The sequence below is a fragment of the Onychomys torridus genome, chromosome 4 (genome assembly GCF_903995425.1).
Source record: "Onychomys torridus chromosome 4, mOncTor1.1, whole genome shotgun sequence".
Taxonomy (NCBI): Eukaryota; Metazoa; Chordata; class Mammalia; order Rodentia; family Cricetidae; genus Onychomys; species Onychomys torridus.
Window position 1 is genome coordinate 57,291,130 of NC_050446.1, and position 14,894 is coordinate 57,306,023.

The window sequence follows — 14,894 nt, forward strand, 5'->3', positions numbered from 1 at the left end:
GACCTAAAGAGATGCTTGCTATAGATGGTAATCCTCAGAAATTAAAGAGAGGGAATGGAAGACTGGGTTTGAGTGAGACAGAGGTTACATGATGGGCCCCAAATATACCTGCTAAGCCTATCCATAGTTACCAGTACAGCTCAGTTATCTGCCTTGGAAACACCGTGGGGGTGGGCATCGGAATTAAAACTAAAACAGCCTCATAAAATTTTTCCCTCAGATTGTTTGACATCACAGACAAGACTCAGGCTTAGCGGCATGTTGGTAAGCAACCATCCTTTTTATAAAACTCACCCTGTAAGAAGTACAGCTAGAAATTGACAACCAATATCTTTCATGGTTTCTTGAGCACTTGTCCTGCTTCCATGTGATCTTCTTTTCTGGTAGACATGCTTTAACTCGAAGTGTCTTTCTAAATCATTAGCTGTGTTCAGTCAGTGTTTACGTGTGCCTTCATTGTAACTCGCCTCCAGCTCTCCATGTCTGTTACTTTGTGTGAATTTCTGCAGTTGTGTGCTGCCTTCTTGTCATTTCTAATGACAGCAGCTCAACCAGCAACAGGGGAGGCTTGGCAGGGTGCTGATCTAAGTGTACAGCATAGATGCAGAAAACACCTGCTGCCCTGCTTGATAATGGAGGACAGTTGAAGGTGATGAGCTTACCCGAGTCAGAGTTTAGGCTTTTTCAGTCTGAGACTATTGAACAGCCTAGTTTAAAATAACACAATAAAAAATATAATTCTTGCATATAAAAAATCTCAAAGTAGGCCAGGCATTGGTGGCGTAGGCCTTTATTCCCAACACTGGAGAGACAGAGGCAGGCAAGATCTCTGAGTTCAAGGCCAGCCTGGTCTACAGAGCAAGTTCCAGGACAGCCAGAGCTATACAGAGAAATGCTGTCTTGAAAAACAACCCCCCCCCCAAAAAGTAAGAATAGATGTTTAATGTAGTAGGTATTTAATATTGAGAAAACTACATTTTATTATTCAAAGTTACAGAATACTGTGTAGAGTACTATTTTTTAAAAATTTCAACTTTATAGTAGAAAAGCTGAGTTTTTAAGTAAAGGTAAATCTCATTGACGTTTTTCTTTCCTTTACACTGTGGTGTTTTTATTTCTTTGTGCTGTCTGTCCCTCAGGACGGTCTTGTTCATGTGGGATGGGTGGACTGTGACACCCAGGACAGCCTCTGCAAGAGTTTGGACGTCACGGCCAGTACCACTGCCTATTTCCCTCCCGGGGCCACGTTGAGTAACAGAGACAAATCCAGTGTTTTGGTATGTGTAACTTTAAGGCACTTTCCTTACATGTAATTGGACACATGCACACCTTGAAAGGTAATAATATTTTGTGGGAAGGAAATTAATTGGTTTATATAATTTGTAGGACATTTCATTACTTGCCACAATTTCTGGGTGTTTCTTACTCAATTTTAAAACCTGTTATAGGGATTGTTTTCAAACCAGCATTTACATTATGTTTAAGACTATTATCGGGCTGGAGAGATGGCTCAGAGGTTAAGAGCACTGGCTGCTCCCCAGAGGGCTGAGTTTCATTCCCAGCACCCATCGTGGCTCAAAACTGTCTGTAACTCCAGTCCCAGGGGTTCTGATGTCCTCTTCTGGCCTCCTCCAGCAACAGGCATGCATGTAGTACACATACATAGATTCAGCAAACACACACATAAAAATAAATTTAAGAAAAAAGAATATTTATGCTATAATTTTTAATATAAAGGCTCATTTAAGAAATTGAGAAGGAAACTAAGTTTTCTCATTTTAGTGTTATACTTACTGTTTCTACTCATTTGCTCAATTTCATGCCTAGCACTAGTAAAATGTAGATTCTATGATAGTTCCTGCAGGTTTTTAAGAGGACTTTTAATAAGTTAAGTAATATTTGAGTTATTAAACATAAATGGTTGATAACTGTAAAGAGACATAATACTAACTATGGTTAATACCCTGTACATTTTATAGCTGCATTCTTTGCTACATAGACTTCATTGAAAAGACAGCACAGAGTTCTAGGATAAAATACAGGCAGAGATGAAGGAGGCGTTACAGGAGATGTGATGGGCAGTGTGCTTGCTTCATTAAGCATTTTGTTTTGTAAAGAAGAGACTTGGCTTTCAGACATGTTTGAAGAAATCTTTGTCATATGTTTTACTCTGAAAAACTCCTATCTATGGGATTTAGTTTTTTAAAACATCTGTAAACATTTTTCCAGCTCTAAGTCCATATTGATAGAAATACTGTCACATTAAAAGTGTTCAAATATTAACGATCCTACAAGACTGTGAAGCATGGGCATTGTGGTTAGAACCAAAATTAAGCAACCATATTTTCCTGATGACATAGAATTTACTTCAAATTGCAAAGAGGATCACCACAGAAAATTTTACTTATTGAATTAACACTTCATAACAAAACAGTCTAATGAGCTGACAAGATATTTCAGTAAAGGTGCTTGTTGTACAAGCCTGGTAGCCTGAGTTGCTATGTCGATCTCATGTAAAGGCAATAGGACATAACCAGCTCCACATTGTCCTCTTCCTCTCTATGTGTGTGTGGTACATGTGCACACACATGCATACTAATAGACTTTTTTTAAGAAATCCAGTTATACAATATCTTTAATAATTACCAAAATATGGCGTACTTTTAAAACAGTGTCATTTGGAATAATTTTAAAAATTGCTTAACTAACATGACTGTTAAAACTTATTATTAAACTTAATATATAGCAATTGAAATAAGATGTCAAGTATAATAAATGAGTATTTACTTAGAAAGTTTACAATATGGTTCATTTGTTCTAGTTTCTTAATTCATTGGATGCTAAGGAAATATACATGGAAATCATACATCATCTTCCGGACTTTGAACTGCTTTCAGCAAATAAATTAGAGGTACTGTTTTTACAATAACAATAAATATTGGCAACATTGCAGGTCTTAATATTTGTTTCTTTTCAAATATTTAATTTGTAAATAAAAATAGATAGTTGAAGTATACCATACGAGATTTGATATGCGTACATTATGTACTTAACTGATGAGAAATTAGTCACCACTGAAGTTACCATTTTTATGTAGGGATAAAGGACACAAAACCCCCTCTTTCTCACCAGCAGTCAAGTAAGCAACACAATAACAGGAGCTACAGCGCGTATGCAGCAGCCCCAGGAACTTACCTATTTTTTTTAATTATTATTTTTAAAAAATTTATTCATTTTTCATACCAGCAGGTCTTAATATATTTTATTTGTTGCTAAAGAGATTAAAAAATAGCATTTGGCCAGGTGGTGGTGGCGGAGGCGCACGCCCTTATTTCCAGCACTCGGGAGGCAGAGGCAGGCGGATCTCTGTGAGTTCGAGGCCAGCCTGGTCTACCAAGCGAGTTCTAGGAAAGGCACAAAGCTACACAGAGAAACCCTGTCTCGGAGAAAAAAAAAAAAATAGCATTCGAAAGATTATATACTAGTTAATTCTGGGTTTAATTCTGATTACTGAAATTATGGTGCTTCTAATTCAAAAGACCTACTCATCCCTGAAACTGAGCTTTGGAGAGGACCAGAAAGGCAGGATATGAATGACAGAGCAACCTCAGGTCTGATTACACAGCCCTGTTGTTCACTAGGATTTAGGAAGCACCTTTTGAGAGTATTTATAAATGCACAGGTAGTAGTAGATTCAATCTTTTTATTCTGTTCATCACTTAGCTCTGGATTTAGTATTTTTACTAAATATTTTATTAAAGCTAAAAAAATATTTGACTTCTCCAGCCCTACCTTAAGTGTTAAGTTATTAAAGTTATATTATTTTCTTGGAACAACCATTGCTTTAAGATTTTTCTAATTCTGACCTATCTCTTACTATGTACTTTATGTAGCGTTATTACTACGAATACAGAGTACAGTTGACTTTCAGTTAATGGGTAGGGCAGCTAAACTTTATTGGATGTCACAGAAGTAACACTGGGTCTTTAGCACCTTGCTGACACTGATGTTTCTTTCTCACTCCAAGGATCGTTTGGCACATCATCGCTGGCTCGTATTTTTTCATTTTGGAAAAAATGAAAATGTAAATGATCCTGAGTTGAAAAAACTGAAAACTCTACTTAAAAATGAACATATTCAAGTAAGGAAAAAATATATACCTTGCCTAGCTAGTGTGCGTCCTTATTTATCTGTCACTTTGGCTAAAGGTCTGTCAATTTTTTTCTTTGCAAAACAGCTTTAGTGTCTGGGGATGTCGTTGGTTGGTAGAGCTTACACGGTGTACATGAGGCTCTGAATTGAGAGTCCCTCAAAATTGTGCATAAACCTGGCAGTAACACAAATTTGTAATCTCTGTTGAAGCAGGAGGGTCAGAAGTTCAAGGTCATCCTGAACTAGTTAGAGAGAGACCAGCCTGGACCACAAAGGAGTCTGTGGTCCTTGAAGGACATGTGTAGTTTTCTCCCTGCTACTTTTGGTAATAGACGTAATGCTGTGGACTCTTACCATTGCTCTGTCCCCTTGGTTTTCATTTGCTTTGTTTCAAGCAAACAGGGCCTTGCTGTAGTGCAGCCTGTTCTGGAACTTATCCCCATCTCTCTCTGCTGACCTCTGGAATTGTAGGCTCTGATGCCATGCCCAATTGTGAAGCATTGCCATTTCCTGTTACATTTCTTAAATGACCCATTGATAATTTTGTTCATTGTTCATATATTTGTTCCCCATGGTTTGATTTCCACTTTGACTTTATTGTAGTGAGGAGATGCATATAATACTAGTTGTTTTAAGTTGTTGATACTTGTTTGTGATATATAGTCTATTGTAATGATGATATAAAGGATGATTATTAGTAGCACCCACTAAATTGTAATGATTGTGAATATAGTCCTATATACATAAGTGGATGTAGAAACTAGAAGTCAACATTGTTTGTCTTCTTCAATCACTGTCGACCTAATTTCTGAAATGGTGTCTCTCACTGAACCTCAAATAGACCAGCTGGCCTGCAAGCCCCAGCAAACCTCTTGTCCCTGCCTGTCCATCACTGGGATTAGAGGTGTCAATCACTGTTCCTAGGCTTTATTGTTGTTTTTTATTTATTTTTGAGATTATAATTAGAGTATTTCTTCTTTCCCTTCCCTCCCTCCCAACACTCCATATACCTCTCCTTGCTGTCTTTCAAACTTGTGACTACTGGTCACCGAACTCAGATCTACCTCTTGCAGAGCAAGCAGTTCACTAATTGAGCTGTCTGCTCAGACCCCAATTGTAATTTGTGAGTCACAGTTCTTCTCTACTTTCTGTTGATAGTCCTGCTGGCTCATGTTTCTCCCTGGTCAGATGTTGGTCAATCTGATTGTTGTTTTAATGGATCTTTTGTCTTAAACGCACATTTCCCTCCTTTGTTTATTATTTGCTTATGTTATTTGTGCTGTTTGTTTGTTTGTTTGTTTGTTTTTACACTGGTAACATTACCCTTTTTCTGCATTATTTTTGATGTGCCTCACTTGTAAAGTTACCTTTGCTGTGCCACAAGATGAAATTGCCCCTACATTCTCTTCAAGGATATTTTTCTTAAAGAAATTCACATTTTCTTGGAAATTTCCTTCAGGTTTCTAAACGTCTAGGAAGAATTCTTTGTTGACTTCAGTATTAAATATAAATGAACCACTTCTGTCCCTTCATTTTATAACCCATTGAATTCTAATGTTATTTGGGGATAGTTATCTTTATGAATATTTGAAAATTGTATAAAATATTATTTATTCAATTCAGTGTTCTACTTCCCAGGTTGGAAGGTTTGACTGCTCTTCTGCACCAGGCATCTGTTCTGATCTCTACGTTTTCCAGCCCTGTCTAGCAGTGTTTAAAGGACAAGGAACCAAAGAGTATGAAATTCATCATGGTAAGTGTATTAGTTACTTTTCTCTTGCTGTGATAAAGCACCATGACTAAGGCAGCGTATAGGAGGAAGGGTGCATGTGAGCTTATGTTCCAGAGGGGTAAAGGGCCCGTCGTTGTCACTGCGGGCAAACATGGCAGCAGCGGGCCTGGCAACAGGAGTAGCTGAAAGCTCACAGCCTGAACTGCTACCAGGAACCTGTGCCAACTGGGAATGGCAGGAGGCTTTGAACTCTTAAAGTCCATGCTGCTGGCACATTTCCTCCAGGAAGGCCATTCATTCCTCCCAAGCCTCCTCAAACAGCACCACCAACTGGGGACCACCCATCACAGTGAGACTAGGAAAGATGACAGAACGCATATTGACTTTCAAACAGAAATATTCTAATATGATTTATATTTTATATACACAGTTATTATCAAACATTTTCTCTTACTAGCAAATATGGGGGGAGACTTTTTCATTATTTATAGTTATTTTATTATGCTCATTCTTCTATTAAAGGTCTTTTTTAAAACACTTTGATAACTATTTCAGCAAAAAATCTGAGGGTGGCCCATCACTGTGTAGGGATTTGTTTGTTGGCAAAGCAAGCAGCCCCTGCGGTCTCCACCTTGCCATGCCTCATTCAGCCTCTCAGCTACCCAGCCCTGCCTGCCCTAGAACTCTGACTTCACTAATTGCTTTGTCTCTGCTGTCCTGAAAGGCATGCAGTTCAGTGAGTAACAGCTACTGAGTCAAGAAACACTTCTCTCTTGCATCCTCTTATTATGGCACGGCTTTAAGTATGAAGTTATAAAATTGCAAGATATGAACTCTTGTCTTAGATACTATTCTGTGGCTGTAAAGAGACACCAGGACCAAGGCAACTTAGAAAGCATTTAATTGCCTTGTTTACAGCTTCAGAGGGTTGCTCCACGACCGTCATGGCAAGGAGCAGACAGCAGGTAGACAGTCATGGTGCTGGAGCAGAATCAGAACTCACATCTGATCCACAAGTTGCAGAAAGAAAGAGAAGAGTGAGACTGGGCATAGCATGGGATTTTGAAATGTCAGAGCCCTCCCCTAGTGACACACCTCCTCCATAAGGCCACCTCGTCATCTTTCCCAAACAGTTCCATCAATTGGAAACTAAATATTCAAATATGTGAGCCTGTGGGGACTGTTCTCATTCAAATGACAAAAGCTGTGCTCTCAAGAAGTTTGGATGGCAGTGTGATAGGCCCAGGAGAAAGATCTCTAGGGGACACATGAAAAATGCTCAGTGGCCGCATTATGTAAATCTCAACAAGATCCAAGGCATTTGTCTGGCATAGGTCAGGGTCAACATGTGAGCTGAGCATGAACTGCTTAGCTACTTAAAGCAAATACAGAAGTAAAAGAAGTGGGGCCCTTTAGACTACAACAGTGGGTCATGACCCCCGTGGCAAACTTCCCTGCCCCAAAATATTTACATGATGATTCATAACAGCAAAATTAAAAGTTATGAAGTAGCAAAAAAAAATAATTTGATGGTTAGTGTCGCCACAACATAAGGAATTGTATTACAGGGTCACACATTAGTAAGGTTGAGAACCACTGGGCTAAAGGAACTATGTGAACAAAGGTATAAGATAACCCTGACTACAAGTTCTGTTTGCGAGTCAGCAAAGGGCCGTGTGCAGTTGAATCATTGTCATAGTCACAGCTTCCAGTGAAGGTGCAAACTGAAGTTGAAAGTGTTAAATGATTGCCCCCAACATAGACAAAGGAGATTTTTAAGATGCACAAGTGTCTAACTCTAAAACCTAAGCTTGTTAGAGCCTCACAGCGAGTAGGTTATATTGTGAGCCATGCTGGCCTGAACTTACTGTGCCTCAAGCTCAAATTGCCCTTGAACTTAATCTTCCTGCCTCGGCCTCTATAGTGCTAAGATTACAGGTATACACCACTGTGCCCAGGTTGGAGGTACAGATGTTGCCTCTGAAATGTTCCTCATACCTTCTCTGTTCTGTTTGCCTTGTTTGGATCCATCATCACCTTTGTCCACGGTTGCTTCTCTCTCTTGTTTGCATTCAGTACCCGGCATACCATTTCCATGACACTGCTCTGCATTTTCAGTGTTCTAGAGAATGAACCTCGCCCTCCTTAGTAGATAGCAGCAATGGCATTGTCACACTACTCTGTCGCCAGCACTTAGAGTAATGTCAGGCATGTAGTAGGAACTCTGTAAAGAGTTGTTAAATGAACAGGGTACATTCATATCTGTTTCTTCTGTTTTCTTAGCCTCTCACCCACCTTTCTCCTCCAAGTAATCTGAGCTTCAACTACTTTTGAATTCTTGAATGTGCCATGTTCTTTCACTCCTTTATGCTATCACATATAATTCTACCTCCTGAATTATAATTATTATTTCCTGTCCCTCCAGATATTTAGCAAACTCCAAATTACCCTCGAAAACTTACTCTTCTACCCTAGGAAGCACACTAAATCTTTGAGCACTTCCCTTTATGTTACTGATAACTATAATGCACCTTGCACTCAGCACCTCTGTGTCCCAAGTAAAATACACAAAGTAGAAAATAATGTGAGCTCTACTTAACTTCTGTCCTAAAGAATTTTATAGACTTGGAGAGAAAGCCAACAGGTAAAGGACAGTTTTTAAATGTTTGAGTGTGAAGTAGTATCTTTTACCCAAATAACAACTATTTGGTCTTTAGGAATCTGGGAACAGCTTATCTTAGTTTCTTTATGATACTGCAGTCAAGGTAGATGAAGGTCATCTGAAGACGAGGCTGTAGCCACTGCATCAGGGTTCAAAATGGCATGTAGGATAATCAGAAAGCTTCATATAGCAGGAGGCCTTGGTTCTTCACCATGTTGTGTACTCCATATTGCTTACAGTGTGGTAGCTGACTAATCCCAGAATAAGTAATCTGAAAATGAGAAAGCAAGACAGAAGGAACACACAAGGTCATAGCCACATATTCTGTTGGTCACTTGTACATGAAGTAAATCTCATTTGAGCTCCCTTGAAGGAAACTGGCCTTCAGTAAGGAAGTGTAGATTGTACTTACAAAGAAACTGAGGTAGAACAATCTTCTGAGATTAGAGGAAGCCCTGAAAGAGCAATCTCCATGTTAAGATGTAAAGTACACAGAATGGTTAGCAGTAGAAGAGGTGATAAAACACATTCCAAGCACAAAACCCAGTGGATTTATTCACAGACCTGAGATAAGAGAGCCCTGTTAATCTTAGACCAGCAAGACTTCAAAGATGAGAAAGGTCTTTGTTGAGAGAATACTAAGACAAAGATTATCTCTGATCTGGGGAAAGGCATTGGAATTTCATCCAGAGGAAAAGCAGGGAGATGCTTAGTTTTAGAAAAGTCGCTGGCTGCCCATGGTGGGTGGGAGGCAACGTTAGAAGGAAGGGACAGCAAAGACTGCCTGGTCACTTAGGGTAGGACTGCCATAGAAAGATGATGGTAGCCAAGAGAAACACAGAGGTCAGTAGACGAATGAAAACCTTTTAGAAACTCAGTTAATTTAGTTTTTGTTAGGATGTAGGGGATTCAGAGAGGAGTCAGGTAAGTGTCCTAATTTTATTTAGTGAATTGGACTTGGAGTAATTGGACCTTTAGTGAGGCAGAGGATGCTGGATTAGGAGTTGACAAGAAGTAGAATGTGTAGTTCACTATTGAATACACATACACACACACACACACGCACGCACGCACGCACGCACGCACGCACGCACACACGCATCCATGCCTTGGCTTCAGTAAGAAAATTTAAGCCAAAAATGAAGACATTAAGTTGTATATTAATGGTAAAGGCCTGCGTTAATATGAGTTAATGTGAGTAAAGAGAAGAGAACCAGTGACTGGGACCACCTTTGAGGGGTGGTCAACAAGAAAAATGCATAAAGCAATTCAAGAAACAGACTAAAGAAAACAGAGGAGAGTACAACATCACTTGTCATTCCATATATACATAGTGGTCACCTGCCTTTTCTGTTGTACTGTGACACTAAAAGGAAGAGCTTTCTCTTTCTGTTTGCCGTGGCAATATGAATGTATCTGACTCAGTGTTCAACTTAATTTTGACTATTGAATAAGTCAGAAGGCATGTAAAAATGGAGTCTCTTGTAGTTACGAAAGATCTTCTGCCAAACCAAGAAGCATGTTCTTTAGGCTGTGGCAAATCATTAAATGCATTTAAGTTTGGGTTTTGTTGTTGTTTTTAAGGGTGACTGTAGTAGCAGAAGGAAAATGGGTTCATTCAGGAAGGCTGAGGCCAGAAATACTAGTGTGGCTGTTGCAGTAGGCCAGACTGAGCGACAGCAGTAGCAGTGGGCATGGTGCTAGGTGAGAGGCGGAGTGGACACAGTCAGACAAGAACAACCAGACAGGAGTCCTGTAATGATCTCATTTAGACAGCTGCGTAACAGCAGTTATGCTGAGACTATGAAGAAAGAAACACGAAGGGGTTTGGAGATGGTGACCCATTCTAATTCAGATTCATTGTTTCAAATGTCAAGTACATTTTCCACTGTAATACATTTTTGAATTCAAGAGAATACTAAAGGGATTATTGTACGTATGATGGTGAGAAAGCATTCCACAGAGGTCATGTCATTTAACTACTGCAAGAAACAGAAGAGTGTACATTGGAAGGGGACTCCTGATACAACAAGCCAAGTGAGGATGCTGAGCCAGTGCATCCCTAGCTCCTTCTTTGTTTTTTGAATATTTTAAGTATTAAAATTGGAATGTTTCTGTAGAAACAGAAGACAGTACATACTTTAATTTTTCTTATAGGAAAGAAGATTCTATATGATATACTTGCTTTTGCCAAAGAAAGTGTTAATTCCCATGTTACCACACTTGGACCTCAAAACTTCCCTGCAAGTGACAAAGAGCCATGGCTTGTTGACTTCTTTGCTCCGGTGAGTTCTTTTTATCTGTTTCTAGACAACTTGAATATCAGTACTGGAGCTGTCTGGGCTCTGCTTCTCCTTCTGGGCACTGCCAGCACAGAGGGTGCAGGCAGAACGTGCCACTGGCCGGCCTTTGCATCACTTCGCAGAGACAGTGTAGTGCTTCTCTTCCTTGTTGGTTTGCTCACGCTCATCCCTTTCTTCCCAGTGGTGCCCGCCATGTCGAGCTCTTTTGCCAGAGTTACGGAAAGCGTCAACGCTACTCTATGGCCAGCTCAAAGTTGGTACGTTAGACTGCACGGTTCATGAAGGACTCTGCAACATGGTAAGACAAGGACAGACCTTGACCATCCAGTATTAAAACAACTTCTCAGATGCACACTTATTTATAGTAGTAATGTTGAAGCAATTTCAACAAAGTTGTAAATTGTAGTTGAATTGGAAATAGAACTGTAGAAGGTTGACTGTATACAAGGCTTTGTTTACCAAACTCAGGCATGTATTTATTTGACTCATATAATACATAAATTTCCATTTTATTTAAAGCTTTATACTTTTGTAACATTTTTAAGTTTTAGCAGACTGCAAGTTTATTCTTTAGATTTCTTTATACTTGTCAGTTTGAGTAGTTGATTTAAGCAGACAGGATATCCAATTGAAAAGAATTGCTCATTTTTAAAATGTGAAAGTGACGATATGGTTATGTGGATGACAACATTTTATATTTTAAACATACTCTGGTAGGTACAAATGGGATGTAAAACTTTATCATGTTGGGGTAAGAATAAACCAGACATGAGAGAGGTATAAATGGCATAAGAGTAGCCATGAGTGGATGATGATCACAGCTATATGAATACACAATAGTTTATTTTCTTTCTATAATAGGAATGTTTTAACTCAAAAACTACAGTGTTAAAGTAAAAGAACGGAAAGCCTATTTTTTAATGCATAATAAAATAGGTAAATGTTTGACTTCACTAGAAAATACAGGTTACATCAAAATTTTTATATCTTCCCTACCCACCAAATTGACAAGAAATTTAGAAATCTAACAGTATTCAGAAATGGCACAGTGAAATACCAGAGCATCTACAAATGGATAAGCCAGGCTAGGGATGTGTTCAGTGAACAGCACTTGACTCGGATGTTTAGTTCCTAGGTTCAAAACCCTAGCACTGAAAAAGAAATCTTTACCAGCTTGAGTAAATACTAAAAACACAATATAAAATTAAAAAGGCATGTTACGTAGCAGTAATTAAGTATGATAAAAATCAGAGAACAGTCTGATTTAAATATTCAAAACAGTACAGTATGCTGCTTTAAGATAATGTACATGTAGTGAAGTTTAAAATACCAGCGGATTGGACACCTGCTAATTTCAGCAGATTAGGGGGGATTGGGACCAAGGAAGACAATGTCAACAAGCCAGTATGGCCAAAAACTATTAGTCATTAAATGTAGGGGGAAATATGTAGACATTTATAAGGTTATTCTCTAAGTTTCGGTGTGTTTGAAATTAAAGTAAGTTGGAGGGGGTTGTTTGTGTGTTTTAAGGAAATAAATAAAAAGAGCCATTGGTGTCTCGTCCTTTATGTGATTTGGAAAGTAGATGCCAACCAAAGTTGTAAAATCATCATGAGTTATAGCAGTTCATCTTGAACCTGTTGGTTTTTCTATATTTTGCCTCAAGTAACTGCATTATCAACAATAAGGAAAGTGTAAGGATTAAAAACATAGCATCACATTCACCTGAAGTAAGCCAGGATTCCTCATTCAGGCACATCCTCTGGTTGGCTTACCATGAGCAAGTCACTTAGTCGTCAATAGCTCAGTGGCCTGGTACGTAAAGTAGGCTTTGTAATGTTGACTACTGAGTAAAATTGTCCTGAGAGGTGAATGAGATTGTGTGTGGCTAGAACTCAGCAGACAATAAGAACTTATAAAGTTTTAGCTAGTCCCTTAACCTAATAAATGCTTTGAATTCACACATTTGCAAAACCTCGTAATGTTACTAATTCTCTAGATTATGAATCTTAAAATTTTCTATTTAATAATGAGTTCTTACCAACTTTAGGACCCATAGATCAGCTACAGCAGATAACACATCCATAGACAGAGAAATCACTTTGTAACTTTAAAAACTACAGAATGCTTCCAGGGCTGGTACCCATGTTAACTGTGAGGAGGGAATGAAACATTTTATGCTATGAGAACTGTCTTGAGTAAAGAATAAAAAGAGACCATTTTCATAGAGCATGACTCATAGTTCTTTAAAATATAGTCATATTCATTTATTCTTGCTATTTTCTGTTGCTGCTCATCACCTGTAGTTGGAGAGCTTCTTTCCAGGTGCCACCAAGCCCTGTTAGTCCAACAACCCATTTGTAAAGTAAACACACAGACATTTATATTGTTTAAACTGCTTGGCCGTTAGCTCAGGCCTACCATTGTCTAGCTCTTACTCTTGTATTTAGCCCATATCTATTAATCGATACTTTGCCACATGGCTCGTGGCTTACCAGTACCTTATCTCTTTCTTGTCATGGTGGCTGCTCATGGTGTCTCCCCGCTCCCCAGCCTTCCACTTCCCACAATTCTCCTCCTCCTTGTCCCGCCTACTCTATCCTTCCTGCCTGGCTACTGGCCAATCAGCACTTTACTTATTTTAACCAATCAGAGTAACACATTTGACATACTTGAACATCCCACAGCACTTCCCCTTTTCTTTTTTTTCAAAAAACAAGGTTTTAACTTTTACATGGGAAAATTACAGACAACAAAACAATTATCAAGCAAGAATTACAGTTACAATATTAAAGAAGATATCCTATCTATCTTATATTTGTGAGTCTGAGGTTTTATATCTAACTTATCTTTTATCATAACTGAGGAAATTATAATTATCTAGCTTCAACCACATCAAAGACCTCAGAAGGATATAATATTACCTAAGAACTGGGAGAAGGATGCAAGCAACTTTCAGGAGTTTTGCAGGGTAGACAGAGACAGCTAGCAGCCTGGACAGTCACCTAATGTTCCTTTGTAAAGTTGGGGCATTTGTCTTCAGCCCACAGGGTTAGAGTCTCTTGGTCACTTTTTTCAGTGTCCTGTAGAATATCTGGCAGTTTCCTCTGTGAAGTAGGAACCTGAAGGACCATTTTGTCAAGCAAAGTTTAGTGGTCACCTTTCTATGGGTCCTGCATATCCAGTTGATCAAGCAGTCCAGGCAAGAACAGTTTCTTGTCCAAATGGCTATTTTTGCCAAGGTGAAGATAAACTCCATATGAAGTGTCTTCAATGCCCATCCTCCTCTCTGAAATAAATGGGTGCTGCCAGGAGCAGACATGTCTCACTGTCCAGAAACTCTAAATTTTAAAAACATTTTAAATGCCATATTCTGTAGACCTTTGAAGTGTTTGAAGATTACCTGTCTATCTGAAATATATCTATATATACCAGAAAACTTAACATGACTATAAGTTTGATATCATAGAAGACTAATTGATCTGTATTTCTTAATTATCCATTACAATCTAAATGAGTTGCATAAACATAATACCTCAAACGAGAGTAGAAATATATATATACAGTATAACAAAATTAACTTTAAGTTTGTATTAATAGACTAAAATCTATACCAATGTAAAACATTTTAAACGAGTTGTTGCTCTTTAGAAGTAAGTTCATTAATCTACTCTTTCATCCTATTATATCTGTATTATATCCCCTTTTTTTCTTTAGAAAGAGATCGCATTTATAATCAACCTGATTTAAATAAAAATATTGGTTTTTCTGTGTCCCACATCAGAGGGCTCTTATGATTTGGGACACAAGAATCTCTTAACCTTTTCTTTTAGCAATATGTCTGGGTTTAGAGAAGGAGTGAGCCAATTCCATCTCCAAAGCCAGCTTGATAATTTTGGGAATGTGTGCTCTCCAACTACAATCACCCTCTAGGATGAGTACTGTCATTAGAAAAAGTGACTGATGTGTCACTGGCTCTTTCCTCCTAGTTTGAAGAGAGCAAAAAGATGAAGTGCGTACTAATCAGTTACTCTGGCTTACTTCC

The 14,894-nt window shown here is 38.6% G+C and overlaps 1 protein-coding gene across 1 annotated transcript in view; it reads left to right on the forward strand.

The window, feature by feature from the left end:
- Dnajc10 (DnaJ heat shock protein family (Hsp40) member C10) overlaps positions 1–14,894 on the forward strand; it is a 37,963-nt gene that overhangs the window by 12,485 nt on the left and 10,584 nt on the right. Inside the window, exons 9-15 of the mRNA XM_036184643.1 lie at positions 221–264; positions 1,140–1,277; positions 2,822–2,911; positions 4,028–4,141; positions 5,791–5,905; positions 10,704–10,831; positions 11,031–11,147. Coding sequence (XP_036040536.1) covers positions 221–264; positions 1,140–1,277; positions 2,822–2,911; positions 4,028–4,141; positions 5,791–5,905; positions 10,704–10,831; positions 11,031–11,147 — 746 coding nt within the window. The remainder of the gene's footprint in view (positions 1–220; positions 265–1,139; positions 1,278–2,821; positions 2,912–4,027; positions 4,142–5,790; positions 5,906–10,703; positions 10,832–11,030; positions 11,148–14,894) is intronic.